Source organism: Crocodylus porosus, unplaced genomic scaffold (genome assembly GCF_001723895.1).
Source record: "Crocodylus porosus isolate Cpor-Errol unplaced genomic scaffold, CroPor_comp1, whole genome shotgun sequence".
Lineage (NCBI taxonomy): Eukaryota > Metazoa > Chordata > Crocodylia > Crocodylidae > Crocodylus > Crocodylus porosus.
Genome location: NW_017728933.1, coordinates 4,839,292 through 4,867,261, shown reverse-complemented (window position 1 = coordinate 4,867,261; position 27,970 = coordinate 4,839,292). Strand labels below are relative to the sequence as shown.

The following is a 27,970-nucleotide window of genomic DNA, read 5'->3' as shown; positions in this document are numbered from 1 at the left end:
ACACTGGCCCTCTTCCAGTCCTCTGGCACCACACCAGAGCACCACGAGTGCTCGTACAGCTGTGCCAGGGGTCCCGCAATGACCTCAGCTAATTCCCTCTGTACTTGGGGGTGGAGATTGTCAGGACCTGATGATTTGAATACATCCAGTCCCTCCAGAAGTTCCCTGACTAGATCCTCCCTGACCCTTGGCGTAGGTGCACCTGCCCTGGGGCCTGAATGGGGCCCGGTGGGGGGGTGCTGATCCGGTCCCTGCTCAGGAAAATGGAGGCAAAGAAATCATTAAATACATTGGCTTTGTCGTCTGGTGTGACAACCAAATTCCTTAGTGTGTCTTGCAGGGGCCCCACATTACCCGGTACCTTCTTATTGCCCCCTATGTATTTAAAAAAGGACTTCTTGTTGTCCTTGATCCGGGAAGCTAGTTGCGCTCCTGCTTTGCTCTCGGAGGGGTCAAAGGCAGAACCATGGGACTGTGAGGGGAGGAAGGATCATCGAACACCAGTGGTGCTTGTATTACAGTAGCGTCTAGAGGTTGCTCTGAGTTTGGCGCCTTTCTGTGCTAAATGCTGCACAGGTGCAAGGTCGGGGGGAGGAGGGGAGGGCAGTCTGCACCCAAGGCCTGCAGCAGGCTGGAGCCCAGGTTTTCAGCTGCTTGAGCAGGTGATCTGACTGCTGACTGCTGTTCTGCCCACATCAGTCATTATCTGATCCTCTTCCTTGCTTCCTTCATTGTCTGCTTGTCATTGAACTCTTTGTACCTTGCCAATGTCTTGCAGAACCTGGCTGTCGGCTCAGGAGCTGTTGGATCTCTGCCACTGACCTACATCTCCAAGGTAATGTTAGGGTGGTGCTTGGAGAGAATTAATGGATGCTATGCACTGCCCCCTCCTTCCGGCAGTGCTGTGGGGAGGATAATGACGTGCCCTAGAAGCACCAGAGGGCAGATACTGAGCTAGGCAGGGTGATGTTTCTGGGGCAGGAGATTTGGACATCTGTATGGTGTGCTGTGCTGTGGGGTGAGGGATGGCGAGCAGCAGGTCCACACTTGTTCTCTGTAGCCTGCTTCCAGGCGAATAGCGTGGTGGGGTGGTCTGCACGAACCCTCAATGAGTGAACTGAGGCAGAGGAAGCCAGAGGAACCCAGGGCAGAGGGGAGAGGAATGTGGCTGCAGTGGGGTTGCATTTGTGGCCCTTATTCCCTTGGATGCGCCGTCTTCTGCATCCAGCGTGAGGCTGTCCCACCTTTTGCTCCTGCAGCTAGACCCAGACACGGAGCTCCTTGCTCTTCGTGCTGTCTACATGAATCCCGTGTGGGGTAGGGCGGTCTAGGGGGATCCCACCCCTGGGTCGGAGGGAAACTCGCTGACAAATGATCCACATTCTGGCCTGAAGGAAGATTGCTGCAGCCCAGGGCTCGGTTGCAAACTGAAGGGTTGGCTTCTGTCAGGGGTTGTAACCACCAATTGCAAATACACTGGAAAGACTGGAGAAGCATATTGAAAGCATTACAGCCTGGCACAGGAGCAGGAACCCTGTCAGGAGAAATGCTCCATGAGTGGAGTGCCCAGAGCCCCAGGGGAGATTTGCATGCAAATGACTCTTTGGGGAAAAACCACTGCTATTTCCCTTCAGTGGTCCTAATTGCTGACATGGAGCATCGATGCTAGGCCACCATATGTTCAAGGCTCTGTGGGTCCTTGTGCAGCAAAGCCAGTGCCTGAGGTGGGGGCAGGGAGCAGCCGATGAAGGCCCAGCCTCAGAGCTGACCTTCCTTTGGTTAGTCGCTGTACGCAGGCTGCGTTCAGTTGGATATGAGGGGGTTGCTGAAGCTTGCTCCCTTGGGGAGCGGCTCCTTGTGCAAAGCAGCCCTGGGGGGCTCGCATGATTCCTGGCACTCTGACGTGTGCTCGATGGTGTCTGACCTGGCAGGCTGACAGCCTGGTAGCACATAGGGTGGTTCTGTAGCAGCGAGGCTGGCCTGGCTCACTGCCAGGGAGACTGGCTGTGTGGCACGGTTGATTGTGAGCAGAGGAAAAGGCCACCCCAGAAGATGCCACAGTATGGCAGCAGCGCAGGAGCCTGCTCGTGGCTGAGGTGGCAGGTGGGAGGAAGCATGGGCATTCCCTGTGGCAGCCCTTTCTGCAGGGCTCTCATGTGTTTGCATGTGCTTGCCTGCGTGTACATGTGTAAGCGTGTGCATGTGTGAGTGCCACATCTGCCCTTGCTGCGTTCGCCAGACAAATAGTCAAACCCGTCCTTGCAGGCGAGGGGTGTGGGCCTCCTTGGCACTGACACGCATCCTGCCTACGAGGTCTTGGTGCATGCTGTCACTCATGCTGAGTGCCTGTGCAAGTACCACCCCTGCCCCAGAGCATCTCTGCCTCATGCCCCTCAGAGGGGTGCAGCAAGCGCGCTTGTTGCAGGGGGTGCAGCCCAGATGGAGAGGCCTGGGAGGAAGAGTGGGCCGGTTGGGCCTCTCCCACCTGTCAGGTTCATTCTGCCCGGGCTCTGGCTGGCCAAGTTGCTTCATGGTCTATAAATTGACATATGCAGTGGTGGTCAGTGCCCTTTTTTGAGCAAAGTGGGTGCTGGAGCCTGTGTAACAAAACTGCAGTGACGATGAACTCCTGGGACTGCAGGGCTTGGCTCCCTGGCAGAGCTGGAGACCTGGGTTCACACCCTGCTAGTCTTCACCCACGTTCCTTGTGTGCACGTGAGCCTCTTGTGCCCCATGTGTTGCTCCCCTGACTGCTGCTCTCTGTTCCTCTTCAGGTCAGCATTGCCACCCCGAAACAGAAACCCAAGACCCCCTTCTGCTTTGGTGAGTAATGTGTGCTGTGGGAGGGGGTTTCAGAGGAAGCCAAGGCAATGAGAGCCTGCTGGGCTCCTGAGCTTCCCGTGGGAATTGCAGAGCTTCCCTTGGGAATCATACTAGGCCTTTGTTACAGCGCTTGAGCCTGGGGTCCTCTGTTTGCTGGGAAGCTGCCTAGGAGGCTTTAAAATCCCCTCCCCATGCAGAAGGCCAGCACCAACGTGTGAAGGCAGCTGAAAGCCAAGGTTGGCCCAAGGGCAGTGCCTCTCTGCAAGCGCTGCGAGATGCTGTCTCTTCCAGCCTGCTGGCTGTAGCACAGGGCCTGGCTCTGTGTTGCTTGGCCCTGGACAACTTTGGGGAGGCAGGAGCTGCCACAGAGAAGCAGGGGTTTCAGCAGTCTTGTGCAATGACAAATGTCTCAAGTTTCTGCTTGCAGAAATCTTGTGAGAACATTTCCTCTGACCTGACTGGCTAGCACCCAGTAGGCAGCCTGGGCTGAGAAGTCAGAGGGTAGAGGCAAGGGCCCCTGTGGTGCCAAGGGACTCCCCAGCACAGTGGGTTGGGAGCAGCACTGCCTCTCCTTTCAGAGGCCTGGTGTCAAGGTGGTGAGTGAGGGTGCTGGCTGCAGACCCCAGCAGCTCCACAGGACGGTAGAGCTGCTGTCCTGGTTAGATTCTAGGTTGCGATATTTCCCGGTTCGCAGCACACACCGGCTCTGTGGTTTCAGCTGAATGTGGTATTCTTCACCTCCCAGCCTGCATTCCCATGTAAGCTGCCCGCTTGCAGTTGCACGGCTGCCATGCTGCACCCAGGGGTGGGTTGGGGTGCATCCCTGTGCCGTCCCCTGCAGACTCTCCAGGGGAAAGAGCAGGAATGGCCTGGAGAGGAGCTGCTGACAGTCAGCCAGTCCTTATGTAACTGGTGTTACTCATGCAGAGCACTGACTGGGTTCCCCCTCTGCTTTGTTCCCTCCTTTGATAGTTATCAATGCCTTATCTCAGCGTTACTTCTTACAAGCCAGTGATCAAAAAGACCTACAGGACTGGGTGGAGGCTCTGAACCGGGCCAGCAAGATTACAGTAAGTCACAGTGCCGTCTCCTCTGTTGCCCTGTCCTGCCTGGCCCATGACGGGACTGTCTGATAAAGCTTGGGGAAGTGGCTTCTTTGCCAGCCCCTCTGCTGCCCCCTCAGCTCCCCTTCCTTCCCGTGCAGCTTGCTCAGCGGAGGTGGCTGGTTCTGCTGACAGAGCATGGTGCTGGAGGAGGGTGCGGAGCCGCAGTCTCGGCCGCGCTTACTGCAGCTCGCGCTGCCTGCCTCTCCTCTCCTCTCCTCTCCTCTCCTCTCTGGGAATTCCCTCTCAGACTTCTCGGTTTGTCTCCTTCTCTTAGTGCCGAGGCTGTGACTCACAGTCAGGAGCCCAAGGGAGAAGCTGAAGCACTGTTCTGTTCTGTGCTGGCTGCCACTCCATCCGCCAGCATCCCTTGGGATCATGGGGCAAGCAGGGGTGGGAGGGAGCTCATGAGGTCCCATCTAGTCTAGCCCCTGCTTGAAGCAGGATCAGCCCTGCCTAAACCAGCTCAGCTCAGTGTCTGTCCAGCCTGCTCTTGAAAACTTCCAGGGCTGAAGAGTCCCGGACTTCTCTGCCTCAGTGCCTGCCCACCCTCCGAGGCCTAAGGGTCTTCTATGAGAGTGGTCAAGCACTGAAACATGCAGATGCCTTGGTCCAGCCTCATGCCGCGCTGTGACGCAGAGCAGTTGCAATGTTTGACCTTTGGAGTCTCCTCAGCTGCCCCTGGTGCTCAGGGCCACTCCCACGGCTGTTTCTGTGGTTAGTGGGGGAGTGCACCGCCTGCCAGACGGCTGCTTGGCAAGCTTCAGTGCCTGAAGAAAGAGAAAGTCCCAAGCAAACGGGCTGACTGGAGGTTATCAAACCCTGCAGAGAGGCTTGACAGCCGGACAGGGTCAGGTTTCCAAGTGCACAGCATTACAGCTGGGGCCAGGGACCCCAAGTGCTCCGTACCTGGTACCTCCCAGGGCAGGCAATGGTGAGAGCAGGATGCTGCATTAGCCTGAAGATGGGCCTTCAAATAGAGGGGGTTCCCTGTGGCTCTGTGCCCTTTCCCCATACTCAGATCACAAGAGACCTTCATGTTTGTTCGCAGACATTAGACAAGTAAGTGCACTTCCCCATGTGCCCTGCTGCAGCTGCTGTGCACAAGAGGCATGAAGCCCTTGGGAAAAGTGACTTCTGCTGGAGCTAGCCACATCCATGGGTGTTCTGGTGCTGCTGTGCTAATGTAATTACTGCAGCCTGGGCTCTGCGTGCAACTGAGTTTTTGCCGCTGCTGTCAAAGGATTCCTTTCTTATGCTTCAATCATTTGCCTATTCAAGTTTTATCCCTTCCTGGAACATTGGGCCTCATGTGATGAGACGCAGCAAATACTTTGTCTCATGGGATTTGTCAGGGGTGTGGATTGTGACTGGACTTAAAGGGGTATGCCTCTGTGTTTTCCTCTCTTGTATTCAAACTGCTGACCCAGTGACTTCTGCTTTGCATTCTCCTTGGCTGTTTAATTTTCCTGACCATGAGAAGTTGCCTCTCCCTGGCTCTTTGATGTTGCTAATTGCTTAAGTACAGAAGCAGACCAGAGTGATGGAACCACTGGTGTGCAGCAGATCCAGCCCTCGGCTGGACGAGCTGGGTGGTAGAGCGCCTGCCTTGAGGCATGATGTGGAAGAGCCGCATTGATCTATTGAAGAAGTCAGGCCGAGCTGTGGGATTCTGCTTGCCTACCACTGACAGCGCTCAGTGGATGCCGCTCGCTTGGCAGGGACTGTAAATTATACATTGAGAGGAGGCGTGTTGCACAGGCCACGCTTTGATCCCTATCAAAGACTGTTTTGCTCCAGTTCTGCAACAGTCCCGGTGGGTGCTGCATGCCCTGCCTTTTCAATGTGCCAGCGCTGTACCTGTCCCCAGGCCTCCACTGCCTTATCGTTGGCTGGCGAATGCTACCTTTGTCTTCCTGTGTCTGCAGACAAACTGAGGCTGACATTGTGGGGACCTGCCCACGCAGTCAGGGGTGAGCTGCCTGGTCTCGCCTGCCGATGTTTCTACCTGCCTTTCACTTCCTGGGCAAGATCTGCAATGGGGAGATCTTTTGCTTTTCAGGAGCCCTGAATATGTGGCCCTTGTCACAGAGGTGCTTGGGGCACAGGACAGCATGTAATGCTGCAGCAGATTCTGAGAAATGCCGAAGGAGCTGTGGGGAGATGCTGGCTTTCGGTAGGGCCAGGGCTGCCAGCGGCCTCTTGCTTCTGAAGTACTCCCTCTTGACGTGCGTGCTGCCGGGGCGAGGGGCTCTCCTTGATGGGTGTTGGAGCCAGCTTACTGGAGCACTTGTTCTGCACTTCACACTTTCAACAGGTTGTTGCTGAGTAAGCAGGACCTGCTGGCAGGACAGGAAGGATGGGCTGGCAGAGAGGATGTGACTGGGTTTTGAGATCCTGCGTACTGCTCAGTGCTTGTTGCGTGCACGGAGGGGTGCATGGAGGGGGACCAGAGCACGGCCCCACATCGCAGGGGCTGTGAGGGCAATGCCCTGCAGGCTTCAGCGATGGAGGCAGTCAGGCTAGCTGGGCTCTGGTGAGGCACATGGCTCACTGTGACTGTGTTCATTATGGCAGTGCTGGGACTGTGACCTGAGCTTGCTCCAGACCAGCCCCTGTGAGCAGGAACCCTTGCAGAGGTTCAGGTCCCTTCCCCTGACAGTCTCTCGAACCATGTGTTGTGCAACTATTTCCTCTGCCTTGGCTGCCTCTGGCACTAACATGCACGAGTCTCTGGCCCGTGGCCTCTCCCGCAGCAAGGGAGGAGGTGCAGACAGATGACGTCCTTCCTGCAGCACTGCTCTGAGCAGTTGTGCGTCATGCCCGTCCATGCAGTGGCCTGGCACATGTGGTCCTGACCATGCCGCGCTGCCCGGGTGTGTGCTGCGGAGCACGGCGCTGGGCCTGGGCTGCTGTGGGAACTTGCTGGCTGGTGGCTTTGGTCTGTCTTTTGCAGCTGCTGCGCTGTTTCTGAAACAGGAAGCAATGGTGTCTTAACATGCTCATGTTTCCTGTTCCCCTACCCCAGGGGCTGGCTGCATTACCACTTGGTTAGCTAAGCCTGGCTGTGGAGAGCTGCTTGGATTGCTCTGAAGCTTTGCTTGGAAAAATATGCTTGCAGAGAGGGGAAGTACCTGCTGTTGTGCTGTTTCATGCTGGAGATGCATTTGGGACTTGGCAGTTGACCGACTGGATTCTGCCAGAGAGCCCTGACCCCTTCCCTTCCCTGCTCCAGCTTTTCTTGCACTCAGCTTGGGTGAGCTGAGTTGGACCAGTCTCACCTCCACTGCACACAGTTCTTTCACAGCGGGGCTTATTTCACATTTGCTACAGCCTGTTCCCCAGGGACTGAAGCTGGGTCTCAGCCGAAGTACTGGTGGACGAGCCTTGCACCAAGCACCTGACTGAAACTGTTTGAAATGGCCTCTAGTGTAGCTCTGGATGTCAGGAGGCCATCTCCAGAGCCTCTGCAAGATGCTGTGTTTGCAGCTATGTGCAGTTTCTCAGTGTTGTTACCTGGCCTTAGACAGAAGCAAGCAGAACAATAGCACTCGGCGCTTCCCCAGGTCTCAATAGGTTCAAATCCATGTATGAGCTTTGTCCAGGCCCCCTGGGTCCACATGCCATATGTATGTTCTGCAGTGGGGGAATGGGAAACCAAGAGAGGTGTGAGTCATCTTGCCCAGGGCAGAGAGGGCTTTGGTGTAGGGCCAGGATTAGTGCTTCAGTGGGTCGGACGCCCTGCTGGAGGCAATGGAGAGATGCTGAAATTGGGCCGGGGCAGGGGTGCAGGGGACTTCCGCGCCAGCTGTCACATTGCTCCAGGATAGCAGTGTCTTCCCCCTTGCATGTGTGTGGCACGAGCGGACCCCCATCCCATAGCTAGATGTAGTGTGTGGCAAATACTGAGAAAGCTGGATGCAGTTGGTGGTGCCGCTGGAGCAAGCGGAGTGAAGGTGAGGGCTGCAGGCAAGACCCCGGCTGGCTGAGCAGTCTCTGTGCGAGGCAGGTGAACTCCCGAGCCTGGGGGAATGAGGGCAGTTTCCTTGCTGAGCAGGAGGTTGCCAGTCAGCCCTGTGTAGCATGGCATAAAACACACCTCCAAAGGAAACAGCCATGCGCAGGGCAGTGGGAGTGAGGCCGCCTGGATTTGGTCCCAGTTGAAGATGACTCTTGATGACCCAGTTTCACCAGTGCTGCTCTGGAGAGGCGTCTCTGGGCGGGCAGTGCCTGGGTGGCTCAGCAGCTCCACCCTGGCCTTGTGCTGTGCCATGGAGGTGAACACCTGGTTGTGCTGGGAAGGGCAAGCTGTGATCACTTGGGGACGGTTGTACCACACCCACCATGCAGCTCGGTGGAAGGAAGAAGGGTCCTTGCGCGTCCCTCTGGGAAGGGCAGCTGGGTGGGGTGAGGGAGACCCCCCACGTAGGGGTTGAGCCATTAGTGACACGAAGAGGTGTGCTCAGAACAGGAGCCAGCAGAGGCACAGATGCATCCCTGACCCCTGGGCACTTGCAGGCAGTGAAGTGCCCCAGAATCAGCAAGGCTTCTGGCAGAGCTCTGTGCCCCTCTGTGCCGCCCTGCTTTCCCAGGCACTGGTGTTGCCTGCAGCCCCTCCAGCCTCCTCTTGGCTGTCAGTGTCAAAGCATTTGAGACGTGCCTGGGACACGGAACTGGGAGCTAGCAGCCGCCTTGCACGGGCCCAGCAGCATCAGCATCTGTGTGCCGCAGCATAGCTTCGTTAGGCTGACGAAAGCTGTTCATGACGTGTGGCAGTAATGGGAGCGAGGGCAATGAAAGGAGTGAGTGGTGCGCATTCCCTGCACTGCAGAGGCGAGTTGCAGACTCATGTGAGGTGATGCCTAATTATCCACCTGCTCTGCTGTCTCTGCACCCACTGCTCCTGCCGGCGGCCTGGGAAGGGGCCGCGCCCTGATACAGGGAGTCTCGCCCCTTGGCTTTGAAAGGGATGCTGCTGCTGCTGCTGTGTTTAAGCAGGAGGGTGGAAAGAACGGTGTCCCAGATTCAGGCTGGAAACCTGCCTGGGCCCTTCCACTCCTTGGGAAAGGTGTGGTGCATGGCTGGATGTGTCTCAATCACCTCTTCCTTTTATAGGTACCAAAGGGGGGGAACTCGCCCCCTGCCACAGAGATTACCAAGCCCCCCGTTGTTCTCCCGGCCCAGGAGAAGAAACCGCAGGTGGCCTACAAGACTGAGATCATCGGAGGGGTGGTTGTGCACACCCCCATCTCCAACAACCAGGTGAACTGGGCGTGCTTGCGTGGCATTGGGAGAGGGCAGCTGGGGCCTTGCAGAAATCCCACGTGCACCGGTCAGGGGCATGCAGTGCCGCTGGAGTGTGCCCTGCTTCAAGAGGGGAGCGGGACCCATCTGCGTAGGTCACTTCCATGGGGACTCTGCGGCAGGAGATGAGGCCATGCCCAGCAGCACACTCCCTGCTCTGCGTGCATGGGAATGAAATTCCTGTTGCTCTCTGGGCTTCTGCGCCCCAGCTTGGCGGAGGTTCCCCACTGCACTCATGGGCCTGTCCGGGCCCTGACCTGTGCCCTGAATGGGTGTGATTAGCATCTTGGAGGGACTGGCAGGGTGAGATGCAGGGGTCAGGCTGCTTGGCCAGGCAGGGCACAGGTGAGCTGGGAGTGCCGATTCCCCCTTGTGGACGCTGCGGCCAGAGGGAAGCCTGGCAATGCTGGGACCTGGCCAGGAAACATGGCCTTTTCTGCGGGGATAGGCAGCTTCCACCCAGCTTCTTGCTTTCTGAAACCACTGCAGCAAACTCAGCAGCTCAGCGCTGGTCTGTGGCTGTTGTGCACCGCAGCAGGCCCAGCCCCCTGCATCTACCAAGGGTGGAAAACCTCAGCTGCTGCTGCTTGGAAGTGCCTTTCTGAGCCCTGAGGGTCCCAAGCAGCTCGGCGAGTGGAGGAGCAGCTCGGAGTGCCCACATAACCCAGGTGTTCAGGCATGCCACCTCATAACCCACCTCACACGTTACACCAGTGCAGCCTGTGGGCAGACCCACTGCTGCTAATGTCCCACAGGGGCTGCAGACCTCCTGCCAGGGCAGACCCAGGGGGATCTGTGCAGCCAGTCCAGAGGCTGACAAGGCTGGACTCTGCCCCAAGGGATTTGGCACTTGCAGAAAGCCCTTTCCCTCTTCGAAAGGGCCTGATGTGCCTATCCTGAGCCTGTTCCACGGAGAGAGGTGGGTATCCAAGCTTGCTGGGACTTCACCTGTCTCGGCACCTGGACCCTGGGGTGGGCAGCACTCGGGGGACATAGCCAGTTCTGAGACCTGTCCTTCCCTCTGCTTGCAGCATGTTGTGCACGTGCCCTGGCATGCTCTGGGACCAACTAATAATGTTATGTGGCTTGAATTGGGTGCGAGTCCTTGCAGGGTGCCAGTTGTGCCAGCTTTCAGGGCAGTATCAGAGCATGGTGGTAGATGGGGGGTGGCACTTCCAGCCCTGGAGGGTGACTGCCAGGGGAGGCTACTGTGTGCTCTTGCCTCTTTCCAGCGCAGTGCCTGACGTCCTTGTTGCCTTGACATTTAGGTGTTAGCTCTGGGTGAGAGGCAAGGAGGCCGTCAGCCTTCCTGGAAGTTAGCTGTGTCTGGGGACAGGCCATTGGCTTGCCGCCACTATGGGTGAAGACAGTTTGCACTTTCAGTTCAGGAAATCAAGTCTGGGCCTGCGAAACCATCCTACTGGGGTTAAAAATAGCTGCAGCCAGCTGCACGTGGCACTGCTTGGAGGGTGAGGGGCTCTGCTCCAGGTGCCAGGAGGCTCCAGGGGCTGAGAAAACGCATGCAGATCTGCCAGCTGCTGCAGCCTTATTGGCCCAGGCTGCAGCCCCTACCACTGCCCTGCCCACCCCAGCTGAGCTGGGTTGCCCTGGGCTGGGGCTTCCTGCTGCAGCAGCGTGATATTTGGCAGGGATGCACATATGCAACCATTGGCACTTCCCTTTCTGGTGTCCTGAGAACCTGCCGTGGGGCAAATTCCAGCCGCTTACAGTCTCAGACTAAAAATAGCATGCAGAAATAGGGCGTTGCAGTGTTCTCCTTGGCAGGTGTTCGCCCTTCCCTGGTTTGATGTGCGTAGTGCCCAGGGACTGCGTGACTGGGGCACATCCTGGTCCAGCTCATCTGGTGTCCTGTCTCCAGCACCAGTAGCCGTCAGGGAGGTGGTGCTGTAGACCTTGCTGTGGGCGAGCTGCTTGTGCAAGGAGTTTCTCCCTGACACCTGTGTGCTGCAGGCTGGCTGAGTCCCCAAACCAGGCCCTGGGGAGGGCCGGCTGCCTTGGAGACGGTGGGGCAAAGGTGCCGGAGAAGCACTGAATGCTGGGCCTGCTTTCTGCATGGGCTTTAGTGCGGGTGTCTCGTTCTCTCCATCTCTGAGGGCACAGACCCTCTCACCCCAGGCCTCTGCAGCCAGAAAGAAGCTACTGAGTAGCATGGTACGAATGGCTGACCTGCTCTGAGCTGGGCAGGTGCTTCCCCAGTGCTGGAGTTGGTGGCAACCTGAGAACGAGGGTCTCCCACCGCTCTCCCTGGCTGGGCATGCTTGCTGGCTGGGCATGCTTGTTAGCTGGCACCACTTCCCCTCTTGTGCCTGGGGCACCCCAGGGTGAACCCAGGTGCTAGTGGTGCATGTGTCTGTGCGGGGGCAGGCCTGCACATGCCTGGGGGTAGGTTTGGCCACTGTCCAAACTGTGGGCCTGGCAAGAGCTGCCCAGCAGGCAGCAGAACGGCTGAACTCATGCCTCCATTCCTGATTGCGCTTTGACTTCTGGCCCTGCCTGACTATGCCTGGGATTTGGTCTCTTCCTCCTGTACTTTTTCTGTGGGTCTTTCTGCAGGCGCTGGGCAGCCCCGTGGTGAAACCCTGACGCCTGCTAGGAAAGACCCTAGCCTGCCTCCTGGCTCTGCTTTCCTTGGTTCCTTCTTTTGTCCCTGGGGCCGCTGACCATCTGTTTCCCCTCCGCCAGCGCTGACCTGCAGCTGCACCAGGGCGTGCACGGGAGCCTGCTGTCTTGGCGAGCAGGGCAGCAGACCTGGGCTCATTCGGGCATGCTGGATGCCGGCCCTTTGTCAGCTGGGAGCTGGGCTCTTTGCCTCCCAAAAGCAAGCGAGCAGTGGCACAACTGGCATGTGGCCACGAGGTCCCCGTGCAGTGTGTAAATGTGGCTCAGGGGACAGGCTTCTGCTTCATTGGAAGTCTCCGCAGGCTGCAGGCAGTGCCACGGAAGTGCAAGCCATGTGGGTGGCCACCACGTCGGCCCGGTCAGCCTTGGCACGGGGGAGGTGTTTTTGGATGTGGAAAAATCAAGGTCCCATCTGGAGGAGGTGTGAAGGTGCAGAGCAGAGGGCGCGCAGCGGCAGGGGCAAGGGCTGGTTAACCACACCGGTAGTCTTTGCGAGCGCGAATGCCTTATAAGGAGAGCTTGAGCCCTGGGAGCGGATGGGCAGGAGCCAGGGGCGGCTGCTGTGACAGTTCGCAAACCTCAGGCCAGGCGCTGCCACGCAGGGGGAAGAGCCAGGCACGAGCGATCGGCAAGCAGCTCGTCTCCACCCCTGTTGCTGAGGCAGAACGAGAGCAGGGCTGTGCCGGGCTACATGCGGGGAAGGTGCCGTTGAGCTCCGGCTGCAGACGATGGAGCGGGTTGTCTGGCCAGTTCAGCCGTGTCTCCCCGCAGCCTGTCGGAGTCCCTTTGGCCACCTCTTTCCCCATCGGGGGAGGGGTGCTGTGCCGTGTACTCGCCCCAGTGCCCTGCAGCCAGCTGGGTACCTCTGGCCTGCCGTGGGCAGCAAGGACCCTGTAAGTGGGCATGAGGGCTTGTCCTGAGTCAGGCCCGGGGGCTGTGAGCCCGAGCCAGGCTCTTGTCACACATCCACCGAACAAGTCCCTGGGGAGGCTGCTAGACTGAGCTGCATGGAGACTGGCCCTTCCTGCCCAGCCCAGAGTGCAGCCTGGCTTGGGGGAGCTGGGTGGGAGCTCTGGGCAGCAGCGTGGACAGCGAGCAGCTCCCCTTGTCAGTGGGTGCCCCATGCATGGGGCAGGTTTGTGACCGACCCTGTCCTTTCTTCTGGCTCAGAATGGAGGGGACGGAGCTGAGGGCAGCGACCCGGCTGGGCATCATCTTCTGAAACGCTCCCAGAGCTACATTCCCCCCTCCGGCGCCAAGCCATCCACAGGGCCCCCAGCCCTCAAGAGTGGCTACTGCGTGAAGCAGGGGAACGTGGTGAGTGCCCACTCTGTCCAGCTCCCTGGGGCGCAGACGCAGGTACTGTCGCTCTCTGCCAAGCGCCGTCTGCCCTGCCCCAAGGGAGGCATCTGCCCCACTGTGCCCTTGTATCGCCCCGCGAGCTTCTTCTGCTCAGGAGTGGCCCAGTGGGGCCAGAGCATTGTGGAGCCTGCCTTCTCCCTCGTGCAGCTGGCCCAGGATCGCACCCTTGCTCCGTTGGGAGAAGGCCCGAGCCCAGGTGCTCAAGACCCGCTTGTATCCTGGAGCGGAGAGGGAGGTGGCTGGATGCCCGTGGCCGAGGCGTCAAGGCCTGTCCCTTCCTTTTTCCAGAGGAAGAGCTGGAAGCGCCGGTACTTTGTCCTGGATGAGTTTTCCATCAGCTACTTCAAGTGCGAGCAGGTAAGCAGCTCCCCCAGCTCCCATCCAGATTCACTACCACTTGAACATCATGCAAGTAGGTGAAACCCCTGGGGAGGCCTCAGCCAAGAAGGGACCCGAGTGCTGCCAGGACCTGGGGCAGGTGCTTCAGCCTGTGGGTGGGCCTGGCCCTGCAGGTGCCGGTGGCTGGTGCTGGGGGACGTGGGATGGAGCAGCCCTTAGGGACACGGGGATGGGTGGGTACTCTCTCCCGTGCCCTCTCCCAGAGCTGCGGTGAGGGAGGCTCCCTGGGCAAAGGGCCCATGCGCACGCCGCTGGGAGCTTGGGCCCCATGGAGGCTCTGGTGCTGTTGCAGCGCCAGGCCCATTCACTCCCCCTCTCTGGCCTTCCCAGGACAAGGAGCCCGTGCGTTCGATCCTGCTGAAGGATGTCCTCAAGACCCGCGAGTGCCTGGTCAAGTCGGGGTAAGGCTGTGTTCTCTTCTGCTGGACAGGGCTTTGCTGGAGACTTTGCGTGATACTACCTACCAGTAAACGGACTGGAGGGACACGCCATGTTGTGCCCTGCTCCTAGGAGAGGAACAGCGTCCCACTGCCCCAAATGCCCCACACGTAGCATCCCAGAGATGAGGCATGGCCCTTGGCTTCCTGTCCTGAGCCACTCTTGCTGCGTGCTGTGGCAGAGATGCCTCATGCCAGTGCAGCTGGGGGTGCGCAGGCAGAAGAGCGGGTGGAGAAGGGCACTGGGTGGGGATGCAGGCTCTGCCACAGGTTGCCTGTGTGACTGGGGGCAAGTCCCTTTACCCCTTGCATTAGTTCTCCCTTTGTAAATCAGGATGGACATATGTTGCTTCCTTTGGGGACCCAATAAGTAGGTGACGTGGCTCCAGGTCTTGACTTGTGCCTGGTCCACTGCTCTGGCATCTTCCTGAGCATGAGCACCCTGCGGATGCAAGCTGTTCTTCCTACAGGAGCCCTGGGGGCTGCGAGGGTCTGGGACACTGCCTTTTCCCCAGCTGGGAATGCATCGTGTGCCCGCCGCCAGGCTGTGGCTGCTCCCATGTGCGTTTCTCTTGGTCCGTGGAAACTCCTTGAGCGTTTTGCCAGGCAGACCTGTTGGGAAGCCATTCCTGGGGCAAGGCATCCAGCCAGCAGCAGCACTGCGTGTGGCTGGGAGCTGGTGGAGGGTCAGGTTTCCCCATCGCTACCTGCTTCTCCTCTGCTCACACGTTTCCTGCTCGGGGCCAGAGCCTTCCTTCCTGGTTTGAGTTGCGCTGCCTCTCACTGGAATTCCCCACTTGTCATGTTCATGGCATCCCCCAAGTCACAGGATTTCTTGCCTGTCCCCTGCGGTTCCCAGGCCTGATTTGTGGCTGGGACCTTTCCAGTGGCAGGGGTGTCTTTCCAGCAGTCATTTGCTCAGGTTTCCCCTCTGTGTGTTTTTTCAGCCCAGATCTGGGTGCAGGCGCAGGACGGGAGACCTGGGGTGGGTCCTAGACTCCCTGTCTTGCCAAGGGGGTTGGGTAGATGAAAACTGTGCTCCGCACAGGTGGAGAGAGGCAACTCAGTGTGCCCAGAAGGAGCCAGCAGGGAGTGTGCGCTGTGCCCAGGTGCATGGATACGAGCACTGCAGAGGTGCAGCCCATGCTAAGCAGAAGCACAGCGTGAAGATGCCTGCAGGACAGGCTGCCGTCCAGTCCTGCGGTGGAGTGAGTGGCTGCTGAAGGTAGAAGATGAGGCAGGTGATGCAGTTGTGGAAAATGAGAGCAGGACACTTCTCCCCTTCTGCCTCTGGGGGAGCAGGGGTTGACTGGCCTCTGACCCCTGCCTGCCCAGCCGTGGGGGCTGAGAGAAGCGTGCCTGAGGGAGTGCAGGGCCAAGCTGCATGAGTGCCTCCTGCGCTGGTGTGTAGAGGATGCAGTGAGCAGAGGCTGGGCTGCTGGCTTGGCTTTTCCTGCGTTGGCCTGAGAAGCATGCGCTTTGCCCTTTCCTAAAGCCAGCATGATCCCGGGTTTCCATCAGGAGAGAGCTCTGCCGGAGAGGGATTGCACTGGCGTTGGGTGCCACAGAGCAGCCTCTACCCCTTGTGGGCTGGAGCGGCTGCCCCAAAAGCCCAGCGGTGCATGGAGCTCTGTGTTCTGGGTCAGGGCAAGTCACTTGGGCCTCCTGTCCCCTCTCTCAGCCCCCGTGGCCCAGTTCCTGGCATGGACCCCATCTGTGATCCCTGAACAAGATGGGGCTTTGCAGCCCAGCTGGCTCAGGCCCTGGGCTAGTACCAATGCCAGCAGGCCCCCCCAGGGCTGAGGTACACCCTCCCCCAGGCTGGTGTGGCCCCAGAGTGGACAGTGGTGCAGGGACAGGGTTGTGGAAGCCAAGAGACGCAGATGCTTGGCAGGAACCAACAGAAACCATTGCCGTTGTAGGCGGCATCGGGAATGCAGACAGAGAGGGAAAGCACCTGCTGAGCTTCCTGGCTCAGGGTCATCGTGGGGGTCGCGAGGTCTGGCCCTGGGTCAGAGCCCCATCAGGAGCCCAGGCCCTCTGTGCATGGCTTCTGCAAGCCAGGGAGTCTCTCTCTTCCCCTTCCATGCCAGGTCCCTCTGGTACAACAGAAACCCTTGCTGCAAAAGCAGACAGCCTCTTCCTCTCTCCTGTCCCAGCTTCCTGTGTGTGGGGGGCCCTCTTCCCAGTTCCTCCAGAGTCTCTTGGGCTTTTTTAGCCTAAGGACACTTGATCTTGGTTCTGCTTTGAGGGAAAGTCCAGTCCGTCAAGCTCTGCTGCCTTCAGGGAGGGTGGGCAGAGCTGGCTGCCCCTAGGATGCTGTCTTCCCCACATCCCCCCATGTGCCATCTATTCAGGTGCTTAACAGTCTGCGATTCATAGGCGGGCTGTTCCCATTCTTCTCTGCCGAAGGAGCGTGAGGCAGTACACAGGCCAGGGCTGTTGTGAAACCTGGGGGTGAAGGTGGCAAAATTAACCTGGTGTGAAGAAGCTGGCCACAGATTCCCTGAGGGCAGCGCGTGGGCTTAAGTGGAACTGGCTGCGCGTGCATTGAAGCTCAGACTAGACACAAATGAGGGTGCGCATTTGTGAACAGTGCCCCAAATAGCAGGCGCGATGCTGCCGTGACCCCAGGTCATACAGATTCTCGCAGCTGAGAATGTCAGAGCTTTCATTAACCAAATGCTTCCCAGCCCAGCATGAAAATCGCTCAAGTGACCAAGAATCATGTCAGACTTTACAGTACTCCTATGCCGAAAGGACTTAATGAGTAAGAGCAGGTCTGCATGTTATCAGCATGAGTAGGACATGTTGTAAGCATGTTGGTGGGTGTTTGAAGGTGGTAAACCGGGATTATAAACAGCCTCCTGATTAGCCACTTGTTTAAAAATCCAGGTATGGATTTATTAATCCATTATAATGTTGTCCTTTTTTTTTAATGGAGCCCTAATGCAGAGCGGGACTGGGAATGAATGGTCTTTTGGGCAGCAGCGTATGTGTGTCTGTACGAGGGCTATGGGAATTACAGCGTGCGCGTAACTGAAGCTGGATGATGTCTCATGCGGAACGGGAGTCTTGCGCTCTTCAGATTAATGCTGATTAGATCCGAGGTCTGCCTTGAATATTCCTTGGCCGGTGGTTTCTTCACACGGGCAGGGAGAAGAAGTGGGCTGTAGGCTACAGAGTGAATTGAGGATGACTGCTCTCTCTTGTCCTAGGGACCTTCTAATGCGGGACAACCTCTTTGAGATCACAACAAGCAACAGGACGTTCTACATCCAGGTAAGGGGGCAAAGGAAGGGGACTTGAATGCACAATGTCACTGGGAATGAACTCCTGGTAGGGGCCACCTTTTGCATCAAGTCATCTTCTCTAGGCCACAAATTTAGTTTTTGACAGTTGGTGTGAGTCACGTTCATCTAAATAGGGTGTTCCTCAGGAGCCTTTCAAGCAGAGCATGCGAGCAGGTGAGCCTGTGTGCAGCCTGCCCAGCCTCGTGCTCTGGGGGGTAGGAGGTGGAAAGAACAGCCGGGCAGTTTCACTTCTCCAATTCAGCTTATTTATAATTGCAGCTATTTGTTTGGACAGGAGAAGGCACATAGAGATGATCCCCCTTCCCCCAGTGGTGACAGGGGGATGCAGAGCACACAGTGACAGTCACGCTCCACATTTCTTGTCCTGAACCGTGCTGCCAGCGTTCCTGCCTCCTGCAGCTGCTTGGGGCTGTCAGTCCCTTCCAGACTCAGTGGTAGCAAACTGAGCGGGGAGAGTGAGGCCAGGCAGGCCTAGACCAGTCGCTTGCTACTAGTTTTGCAGGGAAAATAAGTTTAAAAAAAAAAAAAAGGGTGCTGATGAGTTAGCTGGGGTCTGGTTGCAGTGACATGACTTCCTGTCTCCAGAGCAGCGCGCAGAGACTCATATGAGGCCATCCTTAAGTTCTCAGCTGGTGCCTTTGCAGCCTGAGAGGCTGTTGGCCAGATCCGTCATTGTCCTGCACCTTGTGCAGCTGCTTACACTTGTGCAGAGTGCTGCCCTGCTGGCTGGGTGGCTTGCCACGGTCTGTCTAGAGGAAGCACCTGGGAAGCATCTGTGCATTGAATCCATTTGGCAGGGGAATTGCCACATGGAGAGTGATGGCAGCTAACTGATGGACAGGGAGTTTTGGGTGGTGGAGGGCTTTTGTAACATGGCCCATGCAAAGCAGTGACAGCTGGACTCCCCACCAGACAGTTCCTGCCATCCTTCGTTGCACTGCAGCAGTCCCCAGTGAGCCGTGAGCCTGGAACACAAGCTAACAGCACCTGTCGACTCCACCTAGAGCCCCTCCTCTGTGGATGGGACTCCACACTCAGCCAGGCAGGGCAGGCAGCTCTCTTGCAAAGAAACATTCTCCCCAGTTAGTTTTCACTGGATGGCCTCTCCTGCCATGTGGAGCGATAGGAGATTTGTGAGACCAGGAGGCAATTGTCCATGGAGCTTGCCAAGCAGAGGCGTAGGCTTCTCCCAAGCCTGCTTCTCACTGCATGAATCCCTTGGCAGACTGGGAAAGCTGAGCAACTCGGCCACTTAAGCCAGACCCACCCTCTCTGGCCTTGTTCAAGTGGGGAGCTGGCACAGCTCAGCTGCCAGCCTTGTAGTCCACCCACTGCGCTGTGGAAGCAGAGGCATGGCGCTGAAGTAAAAGCCACGTTGATTCTGGAAGAGTGTCTGCCTGAGCACTATTGCAGAATAACTGTGTGTGTGGTCGTCCAGTACCGGAGAAATTGTACCAATCAGGTTCTTTGTGTGAGCAAGGTCAGGGGTGCAGGAAGAAGCTGCTGGTGGGAGCTCTCCAAACAGCTTGCTGCCATAGCTCGTGGCTGCCTGGATCAGGGCAGAGGGGAGTATAAAAGGGAGGTCTCAAGCCCCAGCATCCCGAGATAGACCGTGGTGAAGCAGGTGCTCTCCGTGGCTTGTTGCTCAGCCTCTCCAGCATGCGTGAGCTGCATTTTCCATCCTGGCCTTCTGCATGCACGCCTGTGTCCAAATCCTGTCTGCATCCCGCTGCAGCCGCAGCTGTGCTGGCACCTGATGGTCTGGGTCTGGGCCTGCGCAGCTCCTGCCTGCCTGGACCTGGCACTCTGTAGTGCCACGGGCTTGGGATGAGTCACGTCCCTGGGAAGAGTGCAGGCTGCTCTCAGGCCCTGCTGGGACCCATGCCAGCACAGTGCTGGGCGGGGGCTTTTTGCAGCCCCAGAGTGTGGCGTGCGTTTGGGGCTGGGAAGCTGCTGGACTGCTGAGCCTCTCCTCCAGACGGCAGCCTTGGACTGCGCTTGTGTGCGGGTTCTGGACTGCTCTGGTAGGGCTGCATCCACACGTTCCCGGAGAGCAGCCACATGCCTGCTACCTCCACGACTCTAGCCAGTCCTCTGCAGCAGGTACTGAGGCTTCTGGGGTCAGTAGTGCCACGCCATACAGCTCTCTTCGCCACGCTGGAGGGGACTTGCTGCCATCCAGTGGTACAGAAAGAAACAGCCTAGGAGCAGCTGAGATCCTGGAGCCAGCTTGGAGCCAGTTTTCCTCTGGGCTCAGGGATTATTCAAGTAGCTTCTGCCTCCTGCTAGAGCAGGCTCGTTGTGTTGGGGGGCAGCACTTCACCTGCCAGGGAGTGCCTGGGTTGGGGCTGGGGATGTGCTGCTTGGTGTGCATAACTGAGAGGCAGGCATGCAGGGACTAGCTGATCCCCAGGGTGCAGTGATGCTTCATTGAATGGAGGACCTCTGGTAGCGTCCGTGACAGTCCCGAAATGATATGAGAGGCAAGCATTTCTTAGGGTGATCTCTTATTGGGCCATTTCTGTAGTAAATTCGAGTCCTGTCTGATGGTCGGGAGGGATAAAAACGATCCACGGTACAGAAATGGGCTGCCGTGTGAGGTCACAGTGTGCATGACCACATTAAAACCCTCCATCTGCGGTGAGTGTCAGTGTCCAGATCTCCCCGCCGACCTTCCCATTGGATGCAATGGAGCTGCGCTCAGCGACTTGTGACATGCAAGCAGAGGTCTCATTTCTGGCTGCCATGTTTTGCAGGCAGACAGCCCCGAGGACATGCACAGCTGGATTAAAGCCATCTCAGGGGCCCAGCAGGCCCTGAAGATCCGCCCCAGGGTAAGTCACAGCTTTTCTGCTTTGCATGTAGTGTCAATTCAGGAGAGATGGCTTTTGAGCTGACGTGATTTATAGAGCAGCTCATGCAAATGTTCAGAAAATTAGCTTCTTTCCTAAATGTGGCTTTGGTGCCTCTGCAAGTGTCTGTCTCTCATCCGGAGAAGGGGTGTAGAAAGCGAGTAGCATTAGATGCCCTTGCCTGGTGGGACAGGGAGCTCCACTCTTCTCCCAGCTGCCTGGGCAGAAGAGTCCACAAGAGCAAAGGGCATAACTTATTTCATGTCCTTTTCACTGCTTCAAAGCCTGTGAAGAGCATATGTCCCGTTCTCAGGGAGCTTGGGGGCAGCATCCAGAAGAACTAAAACTCCTTTGTGTCTTGGCAGGAAATGTCCTTCGTGAGATCCATTTCCATGAATAAACACGGGGGCTCCAATCATTCCAGCCCCTCGACTGCCTCCCTTTCCCAGCAGAGGCAGCCAGGCGAGGAGAGGAGAGCCCTCTCCAAAACCCCTTCCACATCCTCATGGCAGCCTTGGACGCCAGTGCCACAGGCAGAAGGGAAGCAGCCCACGATAGAAGAGGCTCCTGGGCAACTGAGAGACTCGGTGTTTGTGCCAGCGTTTACTGAGCGTGACGTGAGCACCAGGCAAGGGAAGCGTGTGCGGCACAGGTCTGAACCCCAGCACCTCAAAGAGAAGCCATTTACCTTCAACCTGGACGATGAAAACATCCGGACCTCCGACGTGTAGCCACGCATGGTGCGAAGCTGGTGCACTGCGCCCCTGTCCTACCCGGCGTTTGGAAAAGATGAGGCAGTCTCGGTACAAGTTCAGTGCAAAGACACTTTGCTTCCCCCACAGCCGTGCGGGGCAGCCTCAGTGGTGCAGTGCCCCTCGGCGTGTGTAACCTTGCCCTGCTGTGCACTCAGAAAACGTGCAAAAAATGCGTGCACCCAAAATGCATCTGAGGCAGGCGGAAAGAGCCGGTCTCCTCGGTGCCAGTGCTGGTCGGCATGTCCAGAGCACCAGGCCACTTCTGTCCCTGGTTCCACACTGCTGGGTTCACCCTGATGATTTTGGCCTTTATTCTCCAACTTTATTATCAGTCTCTTGTAGGCTGTACATGGGAGAGGAACAGGAAGAAAGCCCTGGTCAGACCCAGGTCCCTCTCCATTCTAGCACCTGCTCTCTGCCACTGTGACGTGGGAGACCGGGCAAGATGGACATATAGTCTGATGCAGGAAATGGCAATGGTTATGTTCCCGTACAAGATTTAGTCTGGCCCACTTCCTCGGTGACTGCACTCTCTCCAAAGGGAGGAGAGACCAGCATTCCTGATAGCTCCCATTTTCTTTCCCGCTGAAACCTCATCTTCAATGTCCCAAATTCTTTCTCTGGTCTCTTCCCCTTCATGGCAGATGGGGGGGATCAAGGTAGTTGAAGGAGGAAGAGAGGGGGAGCTGCTGGTGGTAACAGAAATGCCTGGTGCTCATTAGAAGTATACCAGAAGGGGCTGATACAAACCCACTTGGCAGACACATGGCATTTCAGTCATGTGCACTTATGTCACATGGGAAGCATCAGGCCCCTCGGCTCTGCCCTAGAAGAACGATGACACCCTCAGCAGCTCCACCTGTTTGGATCTCAGGGAAACCATGCAGGAAGAAGAGGGGGAGGTGGGGGGGTTTTCCAAGCAGAAGGGGCTGGTGTGGGCCCATGCTCATGTTGGTCAATAGGGGTAGGATTCTCAGATCTCTTGAGCCATTGAGAAACCCCCCAGTGGGCCCAAACATGGAGTTTGCAAGACACCCGGCAACCTAATTTAAAAAAGGAGGAGAAGGTTGCAGCTGTAATGTAGTTTTTTTCCAGGGGACCAGCTCTTTGCTCTGCTGCACTGACCATGTAGTAACTCCTCTCTGCTGTCGATTTACTCCTTTTCTACTCGTTCCCCTTGCACGCTGTCAGGCTGCAGCAAAGGCTCCCTGCTCTGTACGACGTCCCAGTTGGAAAAACAAAACCGATTTCTTGGTATATTTATGTTTTTTAAAAATGTGAGGAAAGGTTAGGACCACTCTTTTGCAAGCTGTCTGGAGCAGGGACTCCGTGGCACAAATATTCTCAGGTATATATATCCAGGTTTGTATTGCGGGCGCTTGGCCACAACAGACTGTTAAATGCCTGAATCTTGGAACGTTTCATGCAATGAAAGCAGACCATGTACAAAGAAATCGGGATGATTTGGTTCTCCAACTAGGCTGTTCTAGCTGGTATTTGTAAGTAGTATACCTCGGCAGGCACCCATAAGGGAACAAGTTGATGCACGGTGAATGCAAAGCACTTGCTAGACGATTTAGTTATTCCGTGATCAGAGAGGAACTGTGGGACACTTTCACTAAAGAAATGGGTATGTAACCTCTTGTCTCAGCTAGCATCTAGAAACAACACCTCTTTCCTGGCTCTCTCTTCCCCACGAGGGATCTAGTAGTGCCTTATGTTGTTGCACGAGTTGTGAACGCTGTGCAAAGCCTATGCAAAACATACCTATCCCCCTTAAACCTTGCACAGGGATGAGGTTTGCCCGGACTGAGAAGTTATACATCGTGCTTGTGTGCCTGTGCCTCTGCTCTGAGCCCACTCGCTTCCCACCCTCACTCGGACAAAACTGGCAGCGACGTCAAGGCCAGTTTTGCCCGAGTAGGAACTAGCAGGAGCGGGTGCTGTATTAAAATAAGAAACCAGCACATGCTGAGGTTGGAACGATCATGGAAAACTAAATCAAAATGAAACCAGAATAAGGAGTTCAAAGTATTGTCTATGGGAAGCTTTTGTGGATTTTTTTTGTAAGCTCTGGGCCTCTGTGTCTTCCACATCCCCTGCAGTGCATGGTGCTGTTGTGCAAGAAGATGACCGCTAGAAGGCACCCAGCTGACTAGAGAGTGAATTAAAAAATTACTCCTGCCTGCCTTGCTCTTATTTTGAAATTGCAGTGTGTGTTGGAGGATGTGCTGGAGAAACAGCAGCTTTAAAAGTCCACCAGGAACATGCAGTGAAAGCCAATACATCAGCGTGACAGCCATGCAACCTGAAGGCAGTTGCACCTGTTCTTTTCCTGGAAAGAGATGGCCAGAGCATGATTTACCAGTACATTCTTGGAGAGGCAGGTACCAGGAATCTGCTCCTCCTCCTGTGCTCTCATAAGGCAGTTCTAGTCCACAGATAACAAAGGGAGCCTCCCAACTAGGGAAGTTCACACACCTGTTCTCAGCAGAGGCAGGAAAACAGGGCAACTAGGAAAATGAACCAGGGATGATGCAAATAGCATGGTTTTCCTGTGATGGACTTGCCGATACCTGTGCTGGGGCTGCTTCTCCTTTTTGGCTTGCTTTGCCCTAGTGTTTTTGATAGCAATAGTGTTTGGGCTGAGCTAACGGCCCCTTTTGAAATATTTAACAACTAATTGTAAGCATGTATGAGCTACAAATTAGCAGGGGCGAGCAATAGGAGTGCTTAGGCCAAGGGCAGTACCTACAGCTGCAGACATGGCAGGCACTTGTGTTGAATTAGTACCGCAAGGGTCAGTGGGAGCTGGGAGGCTAAAAGCCTAAGCCTGTAGCAGAGGTGTGAAGTAGTGAAGAGGGAAGCTGCTTGTGGCTGTAATGGTAACTGCAGCCTTCCCTTTTTCTCTGCTTGCGGAGCAGCCCCGAGGCCGGCTCCAAAGGCCACAGACTAGTGGCATGTGAATGTAAAGCAGAGGCAGGGGTTGTGGAGGCGAATCTGGTCGCTGTGCTGCTCTCATGCATGCTGGGCACACTGACTTGGGTGTGCTTCTCTGGTGTCAAGCGAATTCCCACCGCTTGGGGTGGACCCCCATCCAGATCAGCAGGGAGCCCTTGACGAGAAATAACATACAGCAAAATGTGTGCATGCTCCTGCCTGAGCCTGGCCCTTGTATCGTCTCGCTCTCATACCGCTGGGGACAAGGCATGGCCTGCAATTGTGTTTCCAGCTCCCATGGGGATCCCTGTGCAGCACAACAGCAGCTCATATGAAAAGAACGGCGTGAGGGGGACGTGTTTGGGTGCAGGGGTGTTTTACATGACGACGCCAACATGGCTTCAGCTGTTTTTTGTACATAATTGCTGTGTATTTCAAGTGCCTTTAGAGATGGGGAGCAGGGGGTGCCTTCCCCACGGGGAGGTGCTCACACCAAAGCCTTGTGATGCTTGTGCAAGAGAGAGCCTCTGGAAGGTGTAACATGCAGAGACTGACTAATTCTGGTACCGATTCCTTCCGTGCTCACTTGGGAAGAACTCTCCATTTGTGGAAAAAATATGCTTCCACATGAAATACCAGCCAGTTTTTCAGGTTAAGCTGGTGCATATCTTGAATTACTGAACGTATGTCGGCACATGGTGTAGAGACATGGTTCGATAGTCACACAGGTTTTTTTCCCTTCCCCTTTCCTCTCAGTCCCTGTGCAACTTATTTGAGTGGAGTTCGTTGCAAGTGCTAAGACTGAAATGGGATGGTGTTGAGGTTGGGTTTTTTTTGTGAGCTGCTTGTGCATTTTGTTGTGATACTGGCACCAGTAATCCTCAGCTGTGAATGGCTGTCCCGTGCACAGACTAACCGCGGGTGCACAAAGCCACACTGATGCGATGCTTCTCACTACCCCTTCTGCAGCGTGTAGTGGAAAACTTTTGTTGCTTGTTTTGTAGTAAAAATCTGTGTGAAATCTTTCCAGAAAATGTGTCGTCGGAGACTTCTTTTACCAAGGATAACCTGTGTTTAAAAAATGCCCGACCCTTTCTAATGCCATGGCAGCTCAGCAGCCTGGCCTCTTTGTCCAGCCCGCGGCTGGCTGCAAGCATACTGCGTCTACCTGCACCTGGCTCCCTGGCCTGCAGCTGCACGTGGGCCAGGGGGGAGAGGAAACCACCTTCCAGGTAAGTCCAGATCAGGGCTGGAGCTTGGTGCCCAGAGCCAGTCGCAAGACCCCGGAGCAGCTCAGCCCTTTCTACCCCATCAGTGACGGCACGTGCTGGCCTGCAGATCCCTTCCTTCTGGAGCGTGTCTCTAGCACTGGCAGCTTCTGCTACTTCCCGGGAATTGGAAGGGGATAGGTATGGACCAGCTCATCTTTGGGAGGAGATTTCTCTCCAGCTTGGGAGTCTGGAGCACCCCACCCCGGGGGAAACCAAGGGGTGCTGTGGCTGGTCCCACCCTGACTGCAAAGCAGAGGGGGATACTTCCAAGGGTTGTGCCATGCCCAGGCTGACTGGCTTCCCTGCACCCAGGTGGGAAAGGCTGGGTCACGGTGTGCCCCAGCTGCTCCCTAGAGCACAGCCTGTGCCGGGGAGCAGCTGTGAGCAGCCAGAGCTGGCTTATGCCAGCAGTAAAGTGTTTTCTTAGGCTCCAAGGTGCTGCTTGGCTTCAGGCTGATGCCCTCCCCACCTTTCTGCTGCTCCTTTTGTCCTGTTGCAGGCCTGGCAGCCAGGTTATGGGCAAACCGGTGTCTCACAGCCCAGCCTCACCATCCTGCCAGTGGTCAGGAAAGGTTTCTTGAGCAGCCCTGGGCTGGGGAGCAAAGAGCCCTTGAGGGAGCTGGCTTGAGGGGGCTCTCTCCGGCAGGATGGCACCGGCTCCTCTGCCCAGACCCCTTCTGTGTGTCCTGGTCCCTGTGTGCTGGCTGGGGGTTTGGTAGGGGGTTGTGGCACTCAGCCAGGCAGTGGATGTGCGGAGGGACCCTTATCCCCAGAGCTGTGGGCTGGGCAGGAAGGTGCCTCCCACTGCACTGGCCATGAGCTCTGTGCTGGGATGAAGCGAGCCAGGAAGCACCCACATGTTGAGCATATGGGTTGGGGCCATGGCAGTGAGAGGAGAAATGCAGGTGGGAGGGAGGTGGGTTTAACCCATGCCTGGAAACAGACGGTGCAATTCCCCTTACACAGCCTCTCACCCATGGTCCTCTGCCAAAGGCTGTGGCAGGCAAGATTCACCGCTTTGAGACCACCGAAGAGCTAGAGCACAAGGGCTTGCTTCATCAGAGGCTGGGAGGGGACAGCAGAGAGCGGGGGGATGAAGTGGGGTGAGTGACTGGAAGAGAGGAGGGAGGGACAGTGCTGGGGGAAGCAAGCATGCAAAGAGCCTCTAGGACCAAAGGGGTCATGGAAACTAAGCTGTGCAGGGAGGTGAGACTCCATAGTCCCTGTTTAAACCAGACAACATAGTCCAGTTTGTGGATGATTCCTTATTCTGCAATTTCCCTTTCAAACCCGCTTTCACATTTTTCTGCCTGAGAACAGCCCCCTCCTCGGGCCAGCAACAGAGTGTCCAGGGAGGCTACCATGTCCTGCTGTAGGCCTGTATGTGCTCTTCTGCAGCTGGTGTCGGAGCCGTGCTCGCTCCTTCTTGCATGTAGAGACGGCCCCTTGTGTCTGACATGTGCAGCAAGGGGCACGGTAAGCAGGTGGTGGCCTATACGTCAGTCGAGTTGCAGATGAGTGGACCTCAGCCCCTGGACTGCTTGTGACTTGGTCTGGTGATGACGTGGTCTGTCTGATGTGGCAGCACAGTGGGCTACACACACAAGTCTTCTGCTCTTAGCCATGCTCGTGTGCATTAAATGTAGGGCCCTCTGTCTTTTTGCTTCTTGGCATGCTGGTTGACAGTATGTGCATAAAAGAAGTAACAAGCCGTGACTGTCCCTGGTCTCCTCCAGGATGATGTGGACTAGAGCTAATGGAAACCAATGATTCCTTCAGGTGCTGCTCAGGGAAAAGGGACAAATCCCCACGGTACCCTGGAGGGGAGGATTCCTTCCAGACCTCTGGCTAGACTGATCAGGATAAAAACCACCTTGTAGTGGCATTATGCTACCGGTGCTGGTTGGATCAAAGAACTGGCCACCCTGCCTTCACTTTGCTGCTCACGAGAATGCCCATGCTCAGCAAATCATCCCCGAATTAATGTGGCGATTCACTGACGAGGGGAGGGGATGGGGTTGCCCCTAAGCATGATCTCTCAGCAGGGGAGATTATGCTTAGGGGCAACCAACACGGGTTCATTTGCGGCAGGTCCTGTCAAACCAACCTGGTGGCTTCTACGACCAGGTCACCAAATCCTTAGATGCAGGGGTAGCAGTGGACATAGTCTTCCTTGACTTTCAGGAGGCCTTCGACACCGTCTCTCACCCTGTTCTCATTAAAAAACTAGGGGACTGTAGCATTGACACCTACACAGTTAGATGGGTCACCAACTGGCGGGAAGGCCACACCCAGAGAGTGGGGGTGGACAGGTCATGTTCGACCTGGAGGGATGTGGGCAGCGGGGTCCCGCAGGGCTCGGTCCTCAGGCCCGCACTGTTCAACATCTTCATCAGTGACTTGGACGAGAGGGTAAAAAGCCCCCTGTTCAAATTTGCTGATGACACTAAGATGTGGGGGGATGTGGGCATGCTAGAAGGGAGGAAGAGGCTGCAGTCAGACCTATACATGTTACAGGGGTGGGTGTGATATGAAAATCGCGGTTCATTTCTTTGGAGGCTTGCGAATAATAATTCCTCAGGCACACATTATTAGTAACACAAAGGATATATTTGCAAATAGGGTCAGAGTGAAGACAAAAGACCACTCTGCCCCCGAGGAAAACTCTTAGTTGGCTTTTATCCCTTCCCTCCTGGGCACGTGTGCAGAAGCAGGAACTCTTACAACTCATTTCCGGTTCATACAAACATACATGAAATGACGTCACGTC

General features: G+C 56.4%; 1 protein-coding gene across 1 annotated transcript in view; it reads left to right on the top strand.

The window, feature by feature from the left end:
* Positions 1-24,963, top strand: part of PLEKHA2 (pleckstrin homology domain containing A2) — a 32,678-nt gene extending 7,715 nt beyond the window's left edge. Inside the window, exons 3-12 of the mRNA XM_019546083.1 lie at positions 779-835; positions 2,775-2,823; positions 3,796-3,893; positions 9,042-9,188; positions 13,041-13,187; positions 13,521-13,589; positions 13,962-14,032; positions 17,287-17,350; positions 20,139-20,216; positions 20,600-24,963. Of these exons, the coding sequence (XP_019401628.1) occupies positions 779-835; positions 2,775-2,823; positions 3,796-3,893; positions 9,042-9,188; positions 13,041-13,187; positions 13,521-13,589; positions 13,962-14,032; positions 17,287-17,350; positions 20,139-20,216; positions 20,600-20,965 (1,146 nt within the window). The 3' untranslated portion in view covers positions 20,966-24,963. The remainder of the gene's footprint in view (positions 1-778; positions 836-2,774; positions 2,824-3,795; positions 3,894-9,041; positions 9,189-13,040; positions 13,188-13,520; positions 13,590-13,961; positions 14,033-17,286; positions 17,351-20,138; positions 20,217-20,599) is intronic.
* The last annotated feature ends 3,007 nt before the right edge of the window (positions 24,964-27,970 follow it).